At 36.4% G+C, this 26199-nt stretch overlaps 2 protein-coding genes across 2 annotated transcripts; one reads left to right on the top strand and one right to left on the bottom strand.

Moving 5' to 3' along the window:
* Positions 1 to 1521: 1521 nt before the first annotated feature.
* Positions 1522 to 2324, top strand: LOC106625981 (uncharacterized). The gene is made up of 2 exons (XM_014245793.3): positions 1522 to 1598; positions 1673 to 2324. The coding sequence occupies exons 1-2, from the start codon at positions 1554 to 1556 to the stop codon at positions 2291 to 2293; spliced, it is 666 nt and encodes a 221-aa protein (XP_014101268.1). The 5' UTR covers positions 1522 to 1553; the 3' UTR covers positions 2294 to 2324.
* Positions 2325 to 7815: 5491 nt separating this feature from the next.
* On the bottom strand, positions 7816 to 17012 carry LOC106625757 (coiled-coil domain-containing protein 170). The gene is made up of 8 exons (XM_036373282.2): positions 16908 to 17012; positions 11068 to 11193; positions 10175 to 10990; positions 9743 to 10123; positions 8920 to 9135; positions 8716 to 8850; positions 8495 to 8665; positions 7816 to 8428 (listed from the first exon to the last, which is right to left on the bottom strand). The coding sequence occupies exons 1-8, from the start codon at positions 17010 to 17012 to the stop codon at positions 7838 to 7840; spliced, it is 2541 nt and encodes an 846-aa protein (XP_036229175.1). The 3' UTR covers positions 7816 to 7837.
* Positions 17013 to 26199: the final 9187 nt, after the last annotated feature.

The raw sequence follows: 26199 nt of genomic DNA, 5'->3' as shown, positions 1-26199 counted from the left end.
CATGTTTTTCTGCCTGAATGTTTGTACTCGTAAATAACCGAACTACTCCCTCCGTTTTTAAGATATCGTTCTTATCGAACATTTTCAATGTTATACATACTGAGCATTTTGACATACGAGCGCTATTTGTGTTTTTTACAGTAACTTAAAATATTCATCTTCACCAAAAGTTTAATTAAATCGCGAACATTTTCGCTCGATAATTTTTTAAAACTTTCGACGATGATTAACTTAGCAACAGTGCTTCACCGATGCTTACTTCAATTTTAGGCAATGAAGCTCCATCAAGGAATAGTGTTTTCGATGGTATGGTTAATGCAATCGGGATCGTAGATCACTCCAAGAGGAATTTCGTGAAGGTCGTCCAAAAACAGTTTTTGTTCCGGAAACTATTGATGTTGTGCGTAAATAAACATTGCTAAAAAGGCACGTGTCATCGAAACACGTTAATGACATCATTATAGGTACAGAATTGTGGATTTAGACGTATGACTCCGACCACTCGGTGATATGGATGTTTCCAGATGAGCCAACAAGCTCCAGAATCCAATAATAGCATTCTCAAGCAAATAGTTGCCTCTTTTTTTTGGAAAAAGGTGGACGTGTCGCAACCATAACAGTAGAACAACAATAAATTCTGAGCGGTACACAACCATTTGTTTGCCAGTTGTTTTTCAAGAAATGAAGAAATTTACCACGACAATAAGAGCTCTCATATATCGACTGAAACAGCATGTTTGAGCACTCGAAACATCAATTTAATCAAGCATCCACCATATAGGCCTGAATGACTTCTTTTAATAAGCTAAGAAGTCAACGTTTTTTGACACCTGAAGAGACGGTTGATGCATTCTGCATATTTTGGAGATACTTCAGTTAGAGTGCCAAAAGTACTTCAACAATTGGTTCAAACGCATGCAAAAATGTAAAGATCTTAAATTAGAATATTTTGATAAACAATAAAGTGATTTTCGATGAAAACTATTTATTTTTCTTCTCAACCTCAACCTTTGTGTATATGTATGTCCCCTTTTTGAGACATCGATCAGAAATTTCTCCCACGTACTTTTCTTCCAATCCTTCTCATTTGCCGGAACTGACGATATCGAACTAATAGAGCATACAAACTGAACGATCAAAATAAAGTTATTGTACGGAAACTTTTTATTTGTGAAGGGTATTATAGCTTCGATGCAGTAGAAATTAACGCTTTTTCTTGTTTTTATTCAACCCAAATGTGTATATTCAAGAACATGTGAAGCTCATTGATCAAGTGTCGAAGAAGTCTTCAACGTTTTTTAACACTATAGAACCGATAAAGAACGATAAACATCTGCAGGTAAACACAAAGTCACACTTATTCGTAAATAAGTTTCCAACAAATTCGTCACCACATACATACATACAAGTTAATCCTTAACTCGCTTTCTTCTGTATTCGTTACAACTACAATGCAAAAGAACCCATAAGCATACGCTTTAAGTTAGCACGTCAGACCAGTTCTGGTTTCAGTCTTTGGATTGCGCTGTATCCACACGTTTGTGGCGAGCAAAATGACGGTTCGTGGGCAAATAGTTCTTTCAATAATCTTCTTGCAGGTAAGTACGAGGGTTAAGTAAAACGTTTTCTCTTTATTTGTGAAGTAATCCCTCTATTACCTTCACTTGTACAGTTCCTCTTCTCTGCCGGCTCTCAAACCGCTCAACCAGCCAATCCAGAGTTGCAAATGTTTATACAGCGCGTTGAACGTCTCGTACTGAACACAACCAATCGTGCGCTGATCATCACCCGAAATGTTTACCTCAACCTAAGCAAAGAGATGCCGCCAACACTCTTGGAAGCCACCAATCAAACGATGCAGCATTATATTGCGCAGGTACAGGAAGCGTTAGATGGCACTTCATATACGAACTTTACATTGAAGCGTAAATTGCTGCGTCAATTCAAAGTGAACAATTTGCATATTGAATTGCTACGCCGCCAATTGGAACCCCTACAACCGGAATTCAACTTTCAACTAATCTCAGACGAATTCTACAAGTCCAAAAAGAACGTTACAGAGTTTGACAACTTGTATTTGAGTTTCATGGACGAGTTTGCGGCCTCGTCGCAGCAGTTGTGGGACACACTGTCTGAAACCACCGTTGAGGAGCAGCAGGAGCTGCTGGAATTGCTTGATGAGATTTCCAAGGAAGTGCAATTGCGTGAGAAGGATAAGTTATATGATGAGTTTATTGCCATGTATCTATTTAAAATTGAAGAGAATGAGCAGGAGGCTAAGGAATTATACTGAAAGCGAATGAGATTATTACAAATACACATAACTATCTGTTTTTGATTTATTGAATCACACATATAGTCTCTCATATGTTGAGATATCGATCTAAAATTTTGTACACTTCCTTTTCCCCCCAAGAAGCTGATCAGTTGTCGGAACTACGGGTATAAGAGATCAACGTTCAATCCTTTAATGGAAAACATTTTTATTTGACAAGATATCTAAACGAACTTTAGCACGAATTATTACCGAAGGCAATGTTATGATCTCCGAAAATATTATATGGATCGGGCCAATGTATAGCTGCCATACAATCTAATCGTTCAAAATCAAGATTTGATCTGTTTGTATCCTTGTGAAGGGTTATATACAGTTAGAAGGCCGAAAGAAATGAATTTTCCAGAAGTTTTTCTGAGAAAACTTTTTAATTTATTGGTCCAAGAATATATTGTTTATAGTATTATATACATTTTATGGCATTTTTTGACTATATTTTAAGACTTAGTACTATTAAAAATAATTATTTGGAAAAGAGCTACAGCTGATCTTCGGGAGCTCCTCTCAAAAAAGACGTTTTGCGGTGACCACTATATTTCTGAACTGGATCTTCTGAATTTAAAAACCAATTAGATTTCGTGAAAGTAATGTTAAATCTAGTAATTAAGCGAAGGAATAAGCAAAATAAAACTTTTTGACTAAATGGCGGTTTCTCAAAAAACAAAAGGTCGATTTTTGACCGAAATTTCGGCCTTAAATTGTTTATAAAAACAAAAACATTTATCGGAGGGAAAAAGTCTTCGATTAATTACTATAAAATATATTTAAGAAGCTCGTGGTAAAATTTGAGACTAATCAGTTCAGCCGTTTTCGAGGTTGGTCACCGACTTTAAAAACACCGTTCTCCCAAAAAGTCGCTGCCGCTCCGGCCTTGTACAATAATACTTCCAAGCACTCTAAAACGCCTTTTCAAATTTGCGTGTAACTTCGAAAATATTCACCGGAACTATATGAAATTTTCTGTGTGTATTCTTATATACCTATATGTATATAAAGAAGAAAGAAATACATTTTTTGAAAATTTTAACTGTATGCATTCCTTGAAGGGCTTCAAAACAACCGAAGTTTACTTTTTTTCTTGTTTTAATAATTCATTGCAGTGTAATGTTCAATGAGCTGATGAAATTGGAAGAATAGTAAAAGCCTAGTAACATTCATGTCTGTTTCCAAGGACTTTCCAGCGAACATTCTTTTCCGTTGTGTAATCTAAGGTTGTCATATCAATATTTTGAATTCTAATGGACCGCTAATATTCATGATGCCATCGTAATAAACATACAAGTATATCACTAACTCAATAATACTCTCAACATTTTGATATACATGTGTGTATTTTTTTGGCATTTGCTATACTTTTGGCATTAAACTGACGTGTACTGGACAGGTTGAAAAGTTTTTATTCTATGAGAGGACGTCACTAAAATTAAATGTTAATATCGATTTTTTTTACATTTTCTTAAAGTATTATAATTCGAAATGGGCGCTCCAAGGATTAGTGATGGTCCACGCAAGCAGTCCAGTTGGAACGGATCAACACAAACAGCCACATTATTTTTGAAAATGATGATTTTTCTTAATTGAATAATACTATGTTTTTACTTTTATAAAATAAAATAAGTAACTGGCAAAAAATAAGATTATTTAAAATTGTAATGTTTTCACTTCTCTGCCTTCAAAAGGGAAAAATCCATGAACATAGACCTTGGAATAACGCGAAGAACATTTGAAGGATCTAAGCACGGAAAACGACATCTCACATCTCAGCCCCTTTGGTTTTACACGAGAAGATGTCAGCTAAGCCGCAGCTAAGCTTCGAATTACCAACACAAACAGTTTCAGTCACAACTCAATGAATTATTATTTTTTTGAAATATGAATCTAATAGACTAGTATTTTATTTACTTTTATACTTATTTTATTTATTTCATACATAAGTACACGAAGTGGCTCTAAAGACCTAGTAACGCAGATCGAATATAAAATATAGTTAGTAAGTATATACAAGTATCTGAATATGATATTAGGAACAACTTTTATTTTTTCGGGTTGCATAAAATTATATTTGTTGTTCGAAGTATTTGCTCCGCTCTAAGTCACTGGAATGACTATGAGTCTCTGTCTGAGGTTGGCCATTTAAAAAGAAATTTATAGAACTATTTTAGGAATACTCTCACTACTGCAACAACAAAACGCCATTAAAATTTCGTGTGGAAACAACAGACGTCTCCGACCAAAAAAAAAGACACACAGTTTCGACGGCCCACAGTGACGTCTTATATATGTTATATGCGAAAATAATAAATACTTGTCACTGTCGCACATGAAGGGCATACATTTTATTGAAATGACATAGACACACATAGATATGTATATAGGATATATGTATATATAGGTATTGAGTTATGCTTGCACCGCAGTTGTTTGCGGTTTCATTCTCACTTTCCAGCTGGGGTGGCAACTTTAAGCGGAAGCTTATGCTGAAGAAGGAGAATAATGCTATAAACAATAAAAAAGTCAGAAGCCACCTCATCTATTAAATGTTGCAAATAAACAATTCAACATTGTTGATACTTCCAAAGCTATAAATCATAAACATTATGAAACGAGTTGATGTTGGGCTTTAGACAGTAGGGTTCAGTTCAAATAAAGACGGCATATGCTTACGAGTGTATATATAAAAACAAGAAGAAACTATAACTTTGGTGTCACCGAAGCTATGATACCCTCTAAAAATACACAAGATTCCATAATTTTGATCGTTTAACTTGTATGGCAGCTATATGTTATAGTGGCGCGATCTGAAAACTTTTTTCGAATATTGTACAGTTGCCTGATCATAACCCATGCCAAATTTAGTGAAGATATCTTGATTTAATTTAATTGATTTGGCAGCTATATGATGGAGTGGTGGGACCATGCAATTTAGAGTTACTCACATTTTGGTATATTTGATAGTTTCGTATGTGCACATGCAAGTTCTGATGAACTCTCTCCACCACTAACGAAAAGTCTTTTAGCCGCGAACTGGAATATTACCGCATCTTTCAGCGTTCAATGCCGCATTCTATCAGCTCTTGTCTGCGACATTTTATGACTTTTTGCCACACTGACTTGGACTAGTCTGCCACAGCTGCTTCGCTGCCTCGCGTCGATTTTCCAGACCCCCCTCCAGAGTATTCTAAATTTGCGCACGTGAATTCATATGCTGTTACATATAACAATTTACTTATAACCCTACACACATACATATACAATGTACATGGATACAAAAATGAGGCACGATCACCGAGTTTGCTGCAGTTACGGCTGGGCAACGACTGGAGCTGTGAGTAACATAGTCGCTTAAGTTCAATGCACCTAAACGCTAAAAGCCGGCAGCAGGTTGCATGCTGTTGTAATTGTTGTTGCATTTTTGCCTGTGGTTTGCAGATTTTGCAGTTTCGGCGATGAAGAAACCGTCAAGAGGCGCGGGGAAGGCCTCTAGAATAAACAACTTCTAAAATGCAATAGCGAGCCATAGACAATTTCGACTAAACCTTATATGGGCGGAGATACAGACGGCTGAGTTTGCAAATGAATAGAAAAGTCTAAATGCATGGAAATTTATACGCATTAACATAGCACCTGAAAGGGCTAGAGATCAAACCAGTATGAACACATGACTCTACCGATATCTTTGCATATATGCATGCTTACTAACTTCACGGACATTAGACATAAGAACACATAGTTATTCCAGTGTATATATACATATATATTCATTAGGGTATCTCCGAAAAAATATCGTTCAATATTAAATACATATATGTAGTTTTTCTTTTGGGTGAGTTGAAACAACTAGAGTCCGACCGATTGATCATACATGGCACTGCACATATGTATATAAGTAGTAACGTGTGTTTTTTAGGCGCGGAGTTGGTCTTTTTGACAGCTGTTATTTAATTTATACACAGTTTTGTTTGCCATTTCACAATAAATAGACTTACTCGTGCAAATTTATTACCAAAATAATGGATCGGTTGTACAATATTTGATCGACATAATCGCCCAGCAGAGGCGGTAATTCGAGCAACCACGGATCGGTTTCGCATCACGTTTACTCTAGTGGATAATGCGGATCCTCAAAGACGCCGAACAGTGCGCACTGAAAACGCTATTGCTGCTGCAGAGCGAAGAAGACCCGAATGAGTTGTGCCCATCTACATGTTGCTGTCAATGGGGAACGCTATAGAGCCATGATTAATGACTTTTCCCTGCCTGAATTGAAGGACGTTGATATGGATGACCTTTGGTTTCACAAAACAGCACTACATGCCATACAGGCAACGAAAAAATTAATTTATTGAAGGCAATTTTTGATAAGTGCATTATCTCCATCGGTGTAAAAAGTGGTTGAAACTTTGTCACTTCCCCGAAGTAACTTTTAAAACGTGTTGGCTAACTCTTATAGGTGTTTATAATAAAGCTACGTTCTTGAACTTACATTAAATTATATGCGTTTTATTTCTACTTGCAACCTACATGTCAATATCCTTAATAAATGCTTTACCTATTTCAAAGACTAAAGAGGATTGAAATATAAATATTTTGGTCAATGTTGCTTTGCCACACATTTTCAAAGACACTAGATTTTAAAATATACATTTTGTGCGAGGACAGGAACACTATTTTGGACGTCAGTGTTGCTACACTGCTGGGCGACACCTGTCGGTGTTAATCCTAAACTGATTCGATTATTTGCTTCGTTGTGTGTTTTGGCCGCCAGGTGGTGCTGAACAAAGTAAGTTATTGTGCATTGCTTTTGTGAACAGTTTTTATTTTTTAGCGCAGTACCTGATATAGGCATAACGTAAAATATAAAATTTGGAATAGTAAAATAACATTTCTATTTGAATAAATATACATATATAGATAGATTAATATGCATATAGTGGTATAACATATAGTTTGTATGGCGATTGTTAATTTAATAAAGTTTTCAGCTTAGAAAATTATTAAAGATTAATTAATAAGATTCTATCGTTTTTTTGCAATATCAAACATAGTTAGTTGTTTACCAATGAATTTAGAATCCCAATACTTCGGAACTAAAATATATTTATGTGCTGTTGAAACCCTTTAGTTGTAATACGTGGTCCCATAAAATTTATTTCAACAACCGAACCGCTTTGTGAGTCGAATAACGATCCGATGAGCGTCAGATTGAGAAGACTATCTTGGACTTCACATTTTGTATTTAACAACGAAGTAATTTAGATTAGCGACCATACCGAGAGTGGATATTTCGCGCAATCGTAAACTAGTTTTCATGACAGTATGGTAGTAAATATCTACCGGATTTATCAGATGTTCTAATCGAAGGACGATCGTTGAGAAAAAGCCGCCATAATGTTCTTCCTATGCTTACTTTATTGAAATGCGCCTGAGATAGTAGAGTATAAAAATAACTGTAGTAACTAAAATTAAGATAAAAAGCATGAACCTTCGTAATTAAGTAAGCAGTTATTTGAAGTCGAGGTCATCATAACCACCACTCAGAAAGTCTCCAGAGCTACAATGATGTCGATGGACATCAGAATTAAAGCATTTATCATGTATACGTTTGTTGTTTGTAGCGAGAGCGCCACCTGCGCTTCGACTATCAGCGCAGCCAGTGATGCGATCGTTAGAGCGCTCGGCACATCGACTCGCCTCGCCACGGCTCTTGCTGCGATGCTTGTGTTGGTGATGCTCAGCTGTGGTGTGGTGATGAGCATGTTTGTGCGATGATCTCGCGTGTTCCTCGTATATCGTAGCGCTGCTCAGTTCGACATCGTTAGGTGGACGACAGTGTGGAGTCGGTGGTATTGGATCGTCGAAACGTGGACAGGGGTGATCGCCAACTGGTGATGTAGTCTCATAACGTTTGGATAGTAGCGTAAATTCCTGGTGGGCCGAGCAAAGTGCTTGCAAGCGATGCAGCAGATCCGATTCCGGCAAGTCGCGCAAGTGGAGCGTACGTGCTACTGAGGTACGAAACGATTGTAAGTGAGAGAGACGATGATTGGCATCGGAGAGTTGGTTTTGTAGACGTGTGATGTCTTCGCGAAGAGACTGCAGAAAAATAAATAATCGTGAAATTATGTAACATTAGTTTGTTAATATCAGTGAGCTACTCACCGTGATGAGTGCCTCATCGCGACAACGTCTATTTTGGGATGATTCGCTGGTGGCCTTTAGCCTGTCTTTAACAGCATTGAACTGGGCTAACAAACGTGTCTTCTCTTCTTCAAGATCGCAAATTTGACCAGTGAGCTCATCAATTTTGCGTGCTCGCTCTAGGGCCGTGATCTGTGGGCAAAGAGGTGAATCAATACAGATACTGTATTCAAAATTTATACCTTGTATTCGACAGCCTCCGCGAGCTGCGCCTTGACCTCGGCTATTTGACTGCGTGCGTCCACCAGTTGTGCAGTAAGTTTGTCAATTTGTTTGCTAGCTTTCTTGGAGCGGCATACAGCTTCATCGCGCTCACCCTTCAGCGGTTTTAAATAAAAGTAATTTAATCTATTGACCTACCTTGTATATATCTTATTTATTCTAACCTGCAGCATGCACTTTCCCCTGGCGCCCTCTTCAATGATGGCTAATTTACGTCGCAGTAGCTCCAAATGCAAATCACGCCGCTGCACTTGCTCTCGCAATATGCGAACACGCCGCTGTAAAGTGTAAACGCTGCTGCTCTCCTTCAACGGTATGTCGTGGCAAGAACGCTCTCGCCTCAATTTGCTATGTCCATGCGCATGGTGATCGCAACATCCCTGGAGTTAAAGTCCAATATACTCGTATTTATATGTATTTGTAATAATTTTTTAATAGAAAAGAGGAATAAGTTCATCATTCCACTTTGATTGTTCAGTTTGTATGACAGCTTTATGCTGAAGTGGTCTGATATTGTCATCCTGTTGAGTCTTATTGGTTTTGGTTCTCAGTGATAGCACTCTTTGTACCGGCTTTTACACTATGTTTTAATGGAGGACAACTAATAGTTTAGTGATTTGGAATATGGTTAACTATCTAATCAATGGAATCGTCATTACAGCAATAATCGCGGCAATAGACCGAGTAAATCTTAATTAAGTATTGAGCAGGCGCAGGTGCGACTGCTCCCTTAACCGTTCACAAGATGATTTTCAATACTGTGGTACTAGATTGAAACACCATATATGAAAACAAGACAATTGTCACTGTTCTAGGACTTGTTCTAACTCCGATAAGATAAGGTAGTAAAGCTCTATGCAAATAAAAACAATATCGCTCTCTAATAGATAATATACATATACAAGTATTTCTAGAATTATTGTATTCTACAAAGGACTGGAGGATCGCATTTTCATTCTTTGAAAAAAGTTATACCGTACAACTAACCTTATCCGGTGAATGTTCATGACGTGAGTGATAATGATGTCGATGTCCGCCATCATGCTCATGCCCATGGTGATCGTAATGTGCGCCAATGCGTTCGGCACGTTCCAATAGTGACTCGGCTAAGATGTTGGTGTCGGTACCGAGAGCAGGCGGTGAGGTACATTCACCCCAGTTTAAAGCGTGTGCAAGTCGTTGCAAAAACTCTGAGAGACCTAAGTGATCATTGCGCAGGGTGTGAATCTCAGCTTGACACTTCTCCAGACGCTCCTCCAATTCACATTTTTGAGCCTCCTCCGTGCGCAAACGACACTGTGTAGTCTCCTGAGCTTCTTTCAGCTTGGACTGTTCCATATTCAGTTGATCGCGTAGAGAATGCAGTTGCTGCAAGTGAGGTTTGTTAATCGTTTGTGATTTTTTTCGATTGCGACTTACCACATGCATTGTCTGATTTTCATTAAGCATATCACGCACTTTCTCCTTGATCAATGTTTCGCATGGTTCTGGTACATTCAGTTGATTCGCCAGGCAACGCAAGAATTGCAAACGCTCACCTTGAGTGCGATCCAGATTATTTTGTAAGCGATGACAGCGTGACTCGAAGCCACGCAATTCCTCTTTCAATTTCTCGCCACCTATCTCCGACTCAGTTAACCGATCGCGTTGCAATTGCAAGTCACGCTCATACTGCCGACAACGTCCCTCCAACTCGTGATTATGATTGGTCACACCTTCTAGTTGTGCGCTCAATCGTTGTTTCTCTATATTTGCGAGCGATTTCAAGTTCATTAACTCGTTCTCGCAACTGCTCAGCGTATCACAAGTGGAGCTTGCCTTGGCTTTGGTGCGCTGCAGCTCGATCATCACCTCTTCGGCGCGATTCAGTACACACTCTGGTGTCAGATGTACATTCTCACACAGGTCCACTCCCAGACAAGTGGCCAGACGTCGTAGCGAATCGTTCAGTTGTGCACGCGCCTGCTCCTTCTGTTGTTCCTCGGTGGCCAAGTGGTTCTCCAGATGTTGTATTTTACATTGCAATTCCTTGTTACGTTCATCGGAAGAGTGCTTCTCTCGTTGTATCGTGTTGATGGTACTGTCACATCGAGTTTGTATTGATTGTTCGCGACTCTCAGCGGTTTGCAACCGGCTTTGCAAACTGCTAATAAGTGCCGATTGGCGGGCGGCTTGAGCACGTAAATTCTCACATTCCGATTCGCGAGCATTCAACGCAGCGCGAGTTTCTCCGAGCTTGCAAAAATTATGTAATACAAAAAAAAAAGAAATTAGCTAATTTTCAGTTACATATGTTGTGATTTTTAGCCTACATCATTTGCAAGACGATCACGCTTATAAGACTGAGCCGCCAATTCACTGCGAAGAGTCGTGACAAGATCAATTCCATGATGGTGTTCAGGAATATTGATAACGGTATTGTTGCAATTCGGCTCAAGCTAAATGAAAATAAGTAGTAGAGAAATTAAATAAAGTTAAAGTTGCGTGAATGAAGTTATAGATTTGAAATAACCCCAGCAAGTTAAGGCCTTTGCGTAAAAAATTGTTGAACGATCACATGTACAAAAGAATTTCGGTTAGAATAGTTAATTGGGTTTAAAGAAACTCATAGAAATTTAACAGAAATCTCTGGTAGAGCTGTTGGGTAATTAACCGGTGATTTAACCAATAGGTGGCTTGTAGGACCATTCTTTGGACTACAAAAGTAATGCAAAGCCTTAGAAATCGATTCTACTTGACAGCGAATGGAAAAGTACTCTCAGCGTGCACTACTTAAGCGGAAGAGTATAAAGTACAATAATATATATATTATATGTATCCGGATAAAACTTTGTACGAATAGTGCCTTTGAGGTGTGCCAACTTGTGACTAAAAATTGTCTAATTCGAACTAAAACTATTCAAGCTCCCAGGTAACAAATATGTTGACCCCTTCCGAAATAAAATTAATCAATCAAATTAAATATAGCAAATTAACCAACAATACCAAAATTGTTAATTATCTATTTGGGACTTCATCGAATATCCTTGCAACATGTTGCTATAGAGTATAATAGTTCTGTTTACCTAACAGTTGTTTGTATCACCTAAAATGAATCGAGATAGATAAAGGGTTATGTATATATATATAATCAGGATGAAGCCACGAGTTGAAGTCCGGGTGACTGCCTGTCCATCCGTCCGTCTGTGGAAGTTGTGACTTGTGTAAAAATAGAGATATCTCAATGAAACTTGATACAGATAGTGCGTGGTCGAATTGGAAGGGCGAGTTCGTAGATGGACGTAATCAGACCAATGCAATTGGCATAACTATGCCGAAAATTAAAATATAAAACTGTAATTTGGTACAACGAATCGCAATAATTAGTGGGATTATTGTAATAGGATTATTGTGTATATTTCCCAAATTATTCAAGCTATATCTCCAAATTTCCACAAGACAAATCACTCCGACACCTAAAATAGGTGAAATCGGATGATAACTCCCCATGTAACGGTTTTGTTACAAACTGCTAAAAATGCGATAAATCAATAACAAAATGCGCCAGAGACATTTAATTTTACATACCAGATAGAACGAAAGGGCTTTATAGGAGCAGGTGTCAAAATTGGACGATAGGCGTGGTATCGCCCACATTTAAGTGAAATCACATATCTCCGGTAATGCTCGACCGATTGCAACCAAATTTGGTACATATGATTATGTTAACATTCCCATGTAACAGTGCGAGAATGGGCGATTACAGTAACCACACCTACCTCTCATATAACAGAACTTTAAATGCCATCTGATTTTTTCACTCTCCAGTATACAAATCAAGTACTAATTAATATATTGGGATAGAAATGTGTACGAATATTTCCTTTAATGCCATGTCAGGTTCAAAAATTGCCCCAAGATACCGGAAATATGGAACCCAGAGCCTATGGCTGACTTTTTGCCGAAAATTTCGGTCAATGTGTGAGATATATACTTGAAATTAGGAGATAATCCTTAGCTGAAAACAGTATGTCTGTATGTCAAAACTGGGTTATCGGGTCAATATTTCCCTTAGGCCCTATAAACCTAAAAGAAAGATTTTCGAACTTCCGGGTGACTTTATACCCCATGTATCGGGAAATATGTGAGTTATTTTAATTAAATTGAGTGAGCGTGCATCTTTATGCCTAAAATGGATAAAATCCGATAAAAACTTGCTCTAGCCCCATGTAACTAATATCAGGATTTTCAAATATCTAGGTGACTTTACTTCTTATACATATATGATGGTATGCGAGCTACCTTAATGTCTGTTTCTGTTAATAATATCTAACAATGCCAAAAATAGATAAAATCAGGTCAATTCTACATCTTTCTCCCATATTTTTATACTCTCGCAACCTGTTGCTACAGAGTATAATAGTTTTGTTCACCTAACGGTTGTTTGTATCACCTAAAATTAATGGGTTATATATATATAAATGATCAGGATGAAGAGACGAGTTGAATTCCGGGTGACTGTCCGTCCGTCCGTCTGTCCGTCCGTCTGTCCGTCCGTCCGTCTGTCCGTCCGTCCGTTTGTCCGTCCGTCCGTGCAAGCTCTAACTTGAGTAAAAATTGAGATATCTTTATGAAACTTGGTAGACATGTTTCATGGTACCGTGAGACGGTTGATATTGCAGATGGGCGTAATCGGACCACTGCCACGCCCACAAAACGCCATTAATCAAAAACAAATAACTTGCCATAACTAAGCTCCGCAATAAGATACAAGACTGTTATTTGGTACACAGGATCACATTAGGGAGGGGCATCTGCAGTTAAAATTTTTTTTAAAAAGTGGGCGTGGTCCCGCCTCTAATAGGTTAAATGTGCATATCTCCTAAACCGCTAATGCTATAATAACAAAATTCACTGGAAGCAAATGTTTTTAGCACTTCTACTGACGGTGTGAAAATAGTTGAAATCGGGTGGCAACTCCGCCCACTCCCCATATAACGGTACTGTTAAAAACTACTAAAAGCGCGATAAATCAAGCACTAAACACGCCAGAGACATTAAATTTTATCTCTGAGATGGTATAAGATGACTTTATAGGAACCGTGTTCAAATTAGACAGTAGGCGTGGCACAGCCCACTTTTAGGTGAAAACCCATATCTTGAGATCTGCTTAACCGATTTCAACCAAATTCGGTGCATAACGTTCTTTTCATGTTTCTATGTCACAGTGCAAAAATGGGCGAAATCGGATTACAACCACGCCTATTTTCCATATGACACCATTTTAAATACCACTTGATTCTTTCACTTTCCACTATGCAAATCAAGCAACAATGATTATATCGGCGTAAAACTTTGCGTGAATAATACGTTTAAAGTATGCCACCTTGTGACCAAAAATTTTCTAAATCGAACCAAAACTGTTCAAGCCCCTAAGTACTAAATATGTGGACCCCAGTGCCTATAGTTGACCTTCTACCGAAAATATCAGTCAATCCACAAAGAAATCTCAAACGAGTATACCATTTGACTTTGCGAGAGTATAAAATGTTCGGTTACATCCGAACTTAGCCCTTCCTTACTTGTTAATAAGATATTTTCAAACTTCCGCTTGGTCTTATACCATATATATCGGTTAATATGTAAGATATCTTAGTAAAATCTATCTTATTCTAACAAATCTTACTATATTAATGGTTTAGCGCTGAACACGAATTGATTTGGTCTAGACCTAGGCCGAAATTTTTTATCCCCATTTACGCTTGTACCCACCTTAATTTCATCGAAATAAATATTAATTAGTTCAGATCTCATTGGATCTATCAAAACTAATCACATTTAGGTGTTAATATTTCTTTTTTAGACCTTACATCTGCGGATACAAGCTAGTTAACTTTCTACGAATTCAAAGCTAAGGGTTAATATGCTAGCCTCACGCTTAATGAATTTATATTTTTAACATATCAAAAATTAAGTTTAGTAAGTAGACAAAGTCGCTTTCAGTTCTCTCTAAAAAACTTTCCTCCAAGAAGGTATGTGTTTTCGAATTGAAATATTTTCTTTCAAAACTTTAATGAGTAAACCAAAAATGCGGCCGCCTTTTCTTTACATCTCAGCCACCAAACAAACTGTCGCGTTTGTTCAAGGAATCGAACGACCACACAATTAGCATTTTATATCTTAAAAATTTTAGTGAATCTCTTTCAATCATTACATTTCACTTCAGTTACCACATATTTCGTTTCCACTACTATGAACTTAATGATTACGGTGAGGCTTTACTTTAATGCGACTATTTCATTTTTATTCCGGTGAGAACTTAAAGGTTTCGCCATTACCAAATGGTGATGATGCGGCGACACTCGCTCCAGATGTTCGTGGTGCACACCGCTCAGATGATGATGATGGTGCAAGTGTTGGTGCTTTTTGTCACTCGACATGATTTTTTGCAAACACTGCCTTCAATAGTTAGAGAACGGAAAATGAAAAAGCTCAAAACGTCCACGCGTTCGAACAAATCGCGCTCGACTAAATAAAACTAGCGTTTTCGATTAGTAAGTACGTCGAAAATTAGACTGAAGATACATCAAGTCGGCTGTCTGCAGAAAAAGTCAAAACTAACGGTGAATGGGTTACAGACAGCAACATAACAATTACATACCGACGGTATGGATGGTGTGGTTGTTGTTGGTAATAGAAATCGCACTTATGGAATTTACTGCAACATAACACAAGGCGTTCAACAGTCACGGCCCCAAATTAAGGTGAACGAAGGGGAGACGTTGCCTAGCCTATGAAGGGTGTGAGGGCGCAGTATTGACAAGGTGAAAAAAATGGGCGCAATGGCAACGCTATGATAATTTGTTGTTAGTTGATAATTTTATTACTTTGATTTGTTGTTGTTATTTAGGTCATTCACATGACGGCACACAAACTGCCTGAAAAAAGGAATATGGCAGAAACGGTATCTACAACAACATTGAAAAAGGAAAGCATAAAATGTGCTAAATTTGTCGTCAGCGGCGCATATTTGTCCGTGTATTGGTGTTAGTAACGCTTCGGAAGCGGAAACTCGTCAAACATCGAGTGAGCACGGCGACAGGGTCGTGGGTCACAATGTTGACGTTGGCGTAATTTTTAAATACGGCGTTGCAATTACTCACATTACTCACAAATTTAGTTAGACTTGCTCCACTGTGATCAGTGTTTGTCTGTTTGTAGATATGTATTTATGCGGTTCCGTTGAAGTTATGCTTAACCTTAACAGTTTTACCACACGCATTGAAAACTTTCTCGTTGAGCGAATAAATTAAGTGAAGTTCGTTCCTTTGCCTACAAGAAGTCGATAAGCGACAAATCGTTGAAAATTTGCCAAATGCTCACTTTTTAAAAAATTGTTGAATAATGGTTAAAAAGATAAAGTGAAAGGGCATTTTTATAGCATAAAAGGGTTTAAAATTATCTTTTTTTGATTTTGATGGGTCAGTTAGAATGGCAGCTATACGCTATAGTAGCTCGATGAAAAAAATATTTTCCGATATTGCAGCGATGCCTGAGATAATAGTCTGTTGCAAATTTCGTCACGATACCCTGTCAAAGAAAAAAGTTTCCACAAAGGGACTTGAATTTTTTCGGTCAGTTTATACGGCACTTACATATGCATAGTGGTCTCATCTAAACAATATGTTCGGAGATTATAGCAATGCCTTGAATAATAGTCTATAAATCTAAATATGTACATAAATGAACAGCGTGCCACACTGAGTTGATGTAGCCATGCCCATCTGTTTCTATATAAGCGAACTAGTCCCTCAGTTTTTGAGATATCGCTTGCTTATTTATCAAAACCGCTGATGACGGACCACTACAGCATATAGCTGCCATACAAACTGACCGAACCAACTCAAGTTCTTGTATGGAAAATTTTTTTATTCGACGAGATACCTTCACGAAATTTGGCATATATTATTATTTTCGGCATTGCTACAATTTCCTAAGACTAAACGATCAAAATCCATTTCTTTTTTATTTTTGAGCGTATTCTAGCTTTGATTTACCTGAATTAACTGTTTTTATTGTTATTTCGAACTATAGAACTACAACTATATAATAATAAGAAGCATTAGCTTTCACAGCCGTTATTTACATCTTTTACTGTTACTTTTGAGCTCACCTTGCTGTCACTTGTCACTTTCACATCTGCACATAACATCTCAAATATTCGCCAATCTTCGGCAGAGTTGCCAGATGTGTCCCATAAAGACGGTTTGCGTGACATTTCAATTCATTACTACTTTGTCAAAATCACTTTTATTAGTTCATTTGTTTTTACATCACATCAACAACTACTTGTATCTGCTATAATCTTCATTTGTATTCTTTCTGTTCCAAAGTCTGTTTTATCTAAGCGTTTGTTGTTTAAAACATTCTTCTACCGTTTCTAGGATATAAAAATGCGCCTAACAACAAGACTAACTCACATATGTTTTTATTATTGTTTTGAAAAATACATACATACATACATATGCTCCAGGTTATTTTTCCACTGTTGCATTTATGTTACGTCGGTGAATAACAAATGGGGTGTTGCCAACGAGACTAAAACTCTATGAATTCCTTCGGCATATTAATTTATGCTCTGAGCGTGTATGTATGTATATTTGTATGTTGTATGTAAAATATTATTTGGCATAACATACTTATGTATTCCCCCGGGAGAGTAATATTTCAGGGCTACTTAATAAATTGAAACCAAATTGAACCTTCACACGCAAATAGGAATCATGTTTTTTTTCATATACATATGTTACGAGGTCAGCTTGATAAAGCTTTTCAGATATCGGAGATATCTCTAAACTAGAGCGACTTGAGCTTGTCTCACGCTCATCATTTGTATAAATATATTTTTTATGAGGTCACCGATGTTTCCTTCTAGGTATTATAAACATCGTGGCAAACTTAATATACCCTGTTCCCTGAAAATATTTAAAACCATAAAAAGTATTATAAGTATCATGAGATCATAGTTCTCTGAAAAGAAAAATTTCAACGACCGTTTTACTTTTTAAGGCGAAGTTCGAGTTTTCGTTCATACGTCATTAACATACTCGTATATCCCTGTTTGTGAACAGGCTCATTTCTTACATATTATTTAATCTAATATCATCCCAGATATCTCACCTATTTAAGGGATGGTGGAATTTATATCATTAATGGGAGCCTGCTGTACTTTCTTCTTTTATATATAAGTAAATAATAGTAGCATGATTTTTATGCGATGAAAGCTTTTTATCCACTTGAAGTTCCTTTGCGTGCATTATTGAAAAATTCAGTTACTTATCTAACTGCCCTAGTAGTATTGAAAGTTAGAAATATTTTCTGGAATTTGTGAAAGCATACTTTTACCATTTGAATAGCATATTTAGTAGTTCTTAAACTATTTTATAAAATTAATAATGCAAGTTCATGATTTTTAATGCACTTTATTCATATGCCAGACGAATTCTCCGAAAATATTCTAACTTGCTGAACTGAGTAATGCAGTTCACATTTCTTTGCTTTTGTAATAAGTACCGTTATATTAAAGTTGGGTGGGGCTATTGGACGGTATTATGTTATTATTAAATGTGCCTTAGAATTAAATAAGAATTCGCCTACTTTGTGGATATGGCCGCCAGGGTCATTTTCCTATACTCGGGTCTCAACAGAATGCTCTAATGAAATGGCCGTGGGGGAGGTCTATTTGAAATGAGAAGTTGGTTTTACAAATAAAGTAAGGAGAGATTGAAAGTTTGTTGTAATACAAGTATCTGATAGAAACAATACAAACTTTTCAGCTCCTCTGTTACGCTTAGCTAGATTACGTTATCTACAAGTATGTGAAAAAAGCCATGATAAGAACACTTGCAAAAACTTTGGTTTTATTTTTTATCATTGCAAAAAATTCAACAGTAGGAATTGTTTAAAATAAATTGTACTTAGGCCGAAGGCTTGGCAGCGTTTTGTGAAAGCTCTTCGATTTTGCTCTGCGCAGCTTTGGCGGTATCAGCTAAAACTTTGCTTGCGTCATCAACCAATTTCTAAAAAAAGTATACAAAAAATTATAAGTTATATTGTATTTTTCTTAGTATATTTTTAAATCTATATTAATTGCAGTTAAAATTAAAGCAAATAATATATGAATGTGAAATAATTTTGAAAACCTGTATTGTTTCTCGTGCACTTGGTAGAGCTTACTAAAGTAGCATATAATTATGAATTACTCATTTACTTTAGGTTTAGCAAAGATATGAGCAAAATATATTTATTTTTTAAATTACTGCGCACCTTTTTGTACAAATAAATCAAATGAAATGTGGTGCTTTTAGAAAATTCTATGCAAATAAAAGAAAAAATAAATATAGCAGATTTGTTTTACTCACCTTAACTTGTTCGCTATCGACAGCGCTCTTGATCTTGTTCACAACATCACCAACCAGGTTCTGCAAGTTGTTTATCAGGTCAGCGGTGGGCTCCTGAACTGCGGAATCATCGCGAGGAACGCGGGCCATCTCAATGAACTGCAGTAGAAATTTAACAAAAATATATTAAAATCTCCATAAACAAAGATGATGAAAATTAGTGATTTGAAAAATTTAAAAAATGCTCCTATAAAATCACCTGCACGAAGCACAGCACAACGAAGAGACCAAGGATGCACTTGAATACAGCAGACATTTTGCTTTGGAATTTGTTTTTGAACTGTTTTAAATAAAAGTGAAGAGAACTGTCGAACTACTCGCCTCGAAGACCGGCTTACGATTGATATCTGGCAAAAATGTTTTGCTTTACAATTTATAAATTCTTCGGCATTAAATTTTCCATGTTTAAGAGTCTTATCGCAATCACGTTTCACTATTCTTGTTTATTGTTCATTTTGCTATTGTGTCTCGTTCATATGCTCACAACCTGTTGTTAGTGAAGCTGATAACCTTTTGAATGTAGCACAAACTTGCTGATAAGTTGAAATAGTAGAGGCTCATAATACTTCAATTATTTGCAGATCAAAGTATGCATACGGCACACATTTCAATATAAATCTATATGTTTGTGTCAAATACTATGGATTTGCATCTGCGTGCATGTTAGGGTGTGTTGACTCAACGGAGGTTAGAAAATAAATCTCATACTGATTTGAATGAGATGTCTATCCCAATAGACACGCACAATCATCCATCAAAATAGAAGAAATCGAGAGGATAAAACAAGATTGAGTGAAATAGAACTGAGGCATCAAATGTCAAACTTTCATAATGACTTTAAATAAACCTTTCGTTTATGACATAACTAGATAGGTTGGTAGGTAAGTAAAGGGGATGTCTGACGACGCACCTAGGGACTTAGGAGGCCGATTGTGGAACCACCGGGACTAAAATCCTCTCCCTTTATAATTTTTATCTGTATAACATCCGAAACATCGTCAAGAAAGTCTCGTCCGATAATTGCATTTCTTTCTTTATACAAAGCTTTGTAGTCGCACAGAAGATGTGTTATAGTCTTTTCATCTTCTACCTCTTGACAGCTTTTACAGTCATTGTATGGTGTTCCCAGTCTGCTGAAATGTCTGCCACTAGAGAGTGACCTGTAAGCACTCTTACTATAATTCTTATGTCACTCCTTTTGAATTTTAATAGTGCATCCCAAATTCCATTCATGGCACATATGTCTACTTGTTGAGCAAGTTAGGGAATGACTATAGGGAATGACTCCACCGAGACTCAGCTCTATTTATAACATTTTGAAATAGGATGTTAGATCCACTAAAAGATCAAGGTATTCTTTCACTACTTTTGATGAAACTCTAAGAGACTTTGGTTGTTTCAAAGCCGTTTGGATATCTGTATATACAAATATATTTCTTATTGTGAACACGGTCTTTAGAAGAACAAGAAGGCTTTCTTTAATTGCTGTGATATCCGCTTGGATATGCACAAGGACCGGTAGTCGGAAGGCGTTTCTGGTATCTAATTTTGTTAAAAAGACACCACCTCTCACTCGAATATCTATTTTGGGCTCATCCGTATAGATGCTTGTCTCTAATCTCGACTAGTAGAGAGGTTTGTAAGGGAGGATTCCCTCAATCAGTCAGCTAGTAGACTTCGGTGATGTTAAGTGCTTGATTTGGCGTTCTTCTAAGAGCTTCACTGATGTATATATAATATTAGCCTTACCAAGTATTTCTATTCCATTATTGGCCACCGTACCAATATAGTGTATGTCATAATCGGTCTCACAGCTGATGTGTATATGACATCACGAACCAATGTATGAGTACATGACAGTAAAATGTCAAACGAACTGTGAAAAAACTGGTAAAAATCTTGATATTTTAGACCATTTTTGACATTTTTAGATAAAGTTCCAGTTGATTTTGATGAGAGCCGGCGAAGCCTCATAGATATGCTGCAAATTTTTATCTATATATGTAGATGGTAAGTAACGGATACCAACCATAGGATAAGCAAGGCAAGTTCTTCATTTCGACGACTGCAATAGGTGTGGGCAAGTTCGCAAATCTCCCGAAGCACCGACCTTAGAATATACCCCGCAAGCGTGAAGTCGACGATGTTATATGGAAACGAAACATGGTCTGAAACAGCATCAATCAGGTACTCGAATTAAATTATCAACAAATTCCAATGAATTATCTACAGAATGTCTTATTGTGACTTAAAACTATAAGCAATCAAACAGATAAAGCACATAAACTGGCACTACTCCCCAGACAGCAGAATTGCGGCCTACCAAAAGGCACATAAAGACTTTCGGCACTACGCGAATTAACCGATGTCAAATTGACCTGGAACATTGACCCCAGCCCTAAATCGTGTGAGAGGACGAAACCTTTGAGAGGCCCTCATTCGATTTCGTCGAAATTTCACGCAACCTGGATGGTTTAAAGTCATTATACATAAAGGGTATATTGGCGTGAGACTAAGGAATGGGCTGAGTGCATTCATTTTAAAATTCCTCAGGTATAGTTAAGAACATATTTTCAAGCAATGTATGTAACACACTGAACGACATATTCGGCGTAAAGCTTGCTAGAATAACGAAAATCATTATATGTAGTGTATGGGAGTTCGTGTTATTTGTATAGTATACTAAATTTGCATATTTTTCGCATTAAACTCTAGTTAATTTTATACGTTCAGTTAATTTTGGTAAAATATCTTACATATTGACTAATATATACCGTATAGGGCCTACTGGAAGTTTGAAAATCTTTAATTAGGTATATGGGAGTTAGGGGTAGTATTGACCCGATTTTATCTATTTTTGGCAATACCACATACTATTAACAAAATTAAATGCGGCCTCTGAGTCAGTAAGATACCTCACATACCATCACCAATATTGCTTGCGTTCAGGTTTGAGAATGTTTCGGAAGGCTTTTAACATTTTTGAAATACTGGCATGGGCAGTCATCAATTTGCTTTAAAGAACGCATCTTATGAACTAACTTTTCTAAATGATAATGCCAGAAACGTGATGTTGATGTATTCAAAAATTGAGCAAACTATTTTATTAACTGCCTTTCCGATATTTTTCTTAATCAATTCTCAAATAAGTAGAATATGGGAAACTTGGGGCTTTCGGTAACTTGATTTCGTATATTAGGATCAATATGCCCAATATTTAAATATAAATTAATTGAGAACATTTCGTTTGTCATACGAAGAATGATTTAAAAGTATACCCATCTTTAGTGAAGATTTGTCGTTCTGACGTTTTCAAAATCGAGTTATCTGACAACTTCCGTTTATGATACAATCAAAATGAAGAATAGCCAATGAAAGCGGCAAGACAAAATACGACTATATTTCTAACTATTTGCCTGTTATTTTAATATATTTATTTTTATCAACGGTTAAAAGGCTAACAATTTTTATTTATCATATACGTGAGTGCATATAAAAAAACACATGTACTTATATACATATATATGTATATATATAGTTTCTATTAGTTTCATCGGATGTTCACGCACCTATTGGCTTGCACGATTTTCAGTTACCTCAATTGCTTTGGTAAAGTCTCCAATCACTTTCTGAAATCACATAAAAGTAAAAATAGTTAGAAATAAAATATTTCTCAGCAACGTTCACCCAAAAATAACTGACTTTTAAGGTGTCACCATCCACAAGGGTCTTAAAGTTTTCGGAAATAGTGTCCAGCATATTCTGCAAGTTGATCGCTAACTCAGAGGTGGGCTTATCGACGTTATCTTCACGCGGAATACGCGCCATTTCGATGTACTAAAAGAATCGCCAAAAAGTAATATATTTTTAAATTACAAAACGAAAACAAAAGTTTGTAAAACCTGTACACAGCACAGCAAAACGAGGCAGCCGATAATGTATTTGTCCGTGGATGACATGATGCAGTATTTTGTCGGATTTACAGACTCAGATTTTCTTGCTGCACAAGTTCAGTGCTCACTGTGAAAGTCGACGCAAGATTGATAACATTAATAGTTACCGATATACCCTGCCAGCGTTACTTTCTGTCTGTGTGTGTGTGTTTCCGTATATACATTTGTATATATGAGCTTCCATCTGTAGATATCATGTGTTACATTGCTGAAGTTCTCTTTTGATCTTGCCGATAACCCAAACCCTTAAGCAGAGCTGGGAGAGCTGCTGCTGCTATTTCTCATTCTTACAATAAACTTATATATTATGTATACTTTTAGTATTATTAATACAGATATTTTTATGGATGAGACTTTATACGTGTGTATACATACATATATGTATACTAATACTAGTAGATTCAGTCACGCGTTGCTGTGAAACTATTCAATTGAGAGAAAATATTTTTTATGAATAAAATCGAAAACGTTATTGCAGCTATAAGAATTCAAGGGAATGGAATTGAGGTTCAATATTTGACAATAACGAACCATAAACTGTGGAATTAGCAGCTTATGTGATATCGATCTGAATCCTTCCACACGTTCCTTTTTCCTCAATAGCTGCTCATTTGTCGAAACCGCCGATATCGGACCACTGCAACATATATTCGTAGCTGCTATACCAACTGAATGATCAAAATTATGTACATTCATGAAACTGATCGTTTAAAATCCAGGCCTTATGGTATCTGGAAAATTTTTTTATTTGACAATAATCCATTGTTCAACAGTACAATATCCTACCGAATTGCTCAGTTTGGACTACGGTAGCAAAAAGCTGACATACAAACTGATCGATCGAAATCCAGTCCTAATGTGGAAAACTTGTTTGGAAAATGAAATTGCTTGGCATGGATTATTGCCCATACCAACGTTACAATCTCCGAAAAGATTGTTCAGATCAGATAACTATAGCATATTGCTCAAATCAAAGTTCTTTAAACGAATCTTTTGCATTTGTGAAGAATATAAAAGCTTCGTTGCTACCGAAATTAAAGTTTTTTTTTGTTTTTATTTATGAGTTGTTATCATTTTAATACAATTGTGGTATAAACTATCATATCTTTTAAGTTGGATTAAATTTGACGCAGCTTGATAAATTTTACTAAAATCGTTTCAGGAGTTTAGAAGTTTAGCCCGGACAAAACGTGACACGTACTTTCTATATACATAAAATAATAGGTACTTCAAGAGGGAAATGAGATCAACGGGAGAAAATCGAAAGGGGGCATTAATACAGTACTTAGACCCCTATCAGTACGTAGATTCATTTTAGTACAACGGATTTAACGAAAATTTCATCAAATATTGATATTGTTTCGACGAAACATTTATCAGAACCAGTAAATGTTATTGTTCACGTTGCCCAATATAACACGAGAAATTGAAATAATTTCGTGTTGCAGAACAGAGTGATACAACGATTTGAGATTGTTATCCATAAAAAACAAATACGAAATGAATGACAGAACTTACCAAACGATTTGAAGACGAAAAATCAGAAAATATTAGCACAACGGATCATTTTTTAATCTATCTGTGATGTGACGTTAGAATAACATGCATAAACCCAACATGCATCTTGACTTCAATATGACTTAATTTTAGATTCCAGAAGACATTCAATTATTTTTCCTTAATTTTCAAACCGATTTCAGTTTCTCTTTGGGATACTCTAATCGGAAAAAGTTACACATATGGTATACACTACTCATCACACTTGAATGCAGTGAGGAATTCATGTAAATTACTGCAATCACACTCATACCTAAATAAAAGGAATGCCTCTTCGAAGAAGAAGCACCGAACTATGTACAAGCTCTACTGAAACCAAATAAACTATTATAGAAGAACTGTATTATTTTCTGTCGCCTGACAGTACACGCATACGTACATAATTAGCCGTATTTGTAAGTGTTCTCAGAAATATTTAGTTACTAGTAATAGTATTTATTCTAATTTTGTTTGTGCTATCATCTCAGCAAGTGGAAGTGTATGTATATATGTGCATTAAGTGGGAGCGTTAATGACATACAAAGGTACATTGTATACTTATATATGTTTTTATACTGTTATCAGTCCAGATCCACAAGATTGGGGGGTTGCTACAGAAAAATTGTCCTTCCAGCACCAAAACAACACCTCTCAGCTACTCTTTTATTTGTTTGCCTGTTGGTGCAGACGATAACTAGATTATAATATCTTGATTCATCTTAGTACACACGTTTCTTGGAGTTTTGAGGGGATTGATATTACACATGAACGAAATCAGAAAATTTCGACACCCTCCAAACGCTGTTAATCAATAAGCCATAATATACTACAACTCAACTGCTATTTAAGCTTTCAAAGTATCAGAGTAAATACTCCTTTCAAAAGACCGGCTTATACTATGTTCACCAACTTTGGTGAAAAAACAAACTTTTAGCATTTCTGGAATGAGCGATATCGGATTATAGGCGTATCTACTACCGTCTCTCATATTAAATTATATATTATTGAACATATTTCCAGGAGTATACTTTATATTCAAAGATGTAATTTGTTAAAAGAAGGTTATAATAGCTGTCTTTGATTCGTTATTTCTCTGCTCTCCTCTGATTTCTTGTCAAAAAAATTACATCGAATACTGCTAATAAAGAAACTACTTGTATGTGGGTATAACCTATGCATAATGGAAACAAATACAACATATAGATGCTATCGGTTGACAATATTGCCCAGTAAGGCCAATATTTTTCTTTACAATTTTTTCTATATTTTATTAAAATATTCTTTAAATTTTTGTTAGATAAATCGGTTCAAACGCCACATTGGAATATTACCGTCGTTTGGCGGATTTTTCTTCATTTAAATCGTGGTCTTCTTTACACTCCAATTTTTTACAAAAAAATAATTATATATCAAATATAAAAATGGAAATTATTAAATGTGCGTCACCCTAATGTAAATGTATACAACATGTGATATGGGATGTGCTCATCAATGAACTGGTGGACGCTCGATTGCA

This window comes from Bactrocera oleae, chromosome 3 (genome assembly GCF_042242935.1).
Source record: "Bactrocera oleae isolate idBacOlea1 chromosome 3, idBacOlea1, whole genome shotgun sequence".
In the NCBI taxonomy this organism is placed as follows: domain Eukaryota; kingdom Metazoa; phylum Arthropoda; class Insecta; order Diptera; family Tephritidae; genus Bactrocera; species Bactrocera oleae.
The sequence above is the reverse complement of the archived record's forward strand: the minus strand, read 5'-3'. Positions and strand labels throughout refer to the sequence as shown.

Excerpts from the sequence above, each read along its gene's own strand:
- LOC106625981 (XM_014245793.3), top strand. The coding sequence starts at position 1,554 with ATGACGGTTCGTGGGCAAATAGTTCTTTCAATAATCTTCTTGCAG. Across the intron at positions 1,599-1,672 it reads TTTCAATAATCTTCTTGCAG|TTCCTCTTCTCTGCCGGCTC; the intron begins GTAAGTACGAGG and ends TCACTTGTACAG.
- LOC106625757 (XM_036373282.2), bottom strand. The coding sequence starts at position 17,012 with ATGTCACGCAAACCGTCTTTATGGGACACATCTGGCAACTCTGCCGAA. Across the intron at positions 11,194-16,907 it reads AAGTGACAAGTGACAGCAAG|CTTGAGCCGAATTGCAACAA; the intron begins GTGAGCTCAAAA and ends ATTTTCATTTAG. Across the intron at positions 9,136-9,742 it reads ATGAACATTCACCGGATAAG|GGATGTTGCGATCACCATGC; the intron begins GTTAGTTGTACG and ends CTTTAACTCCAG.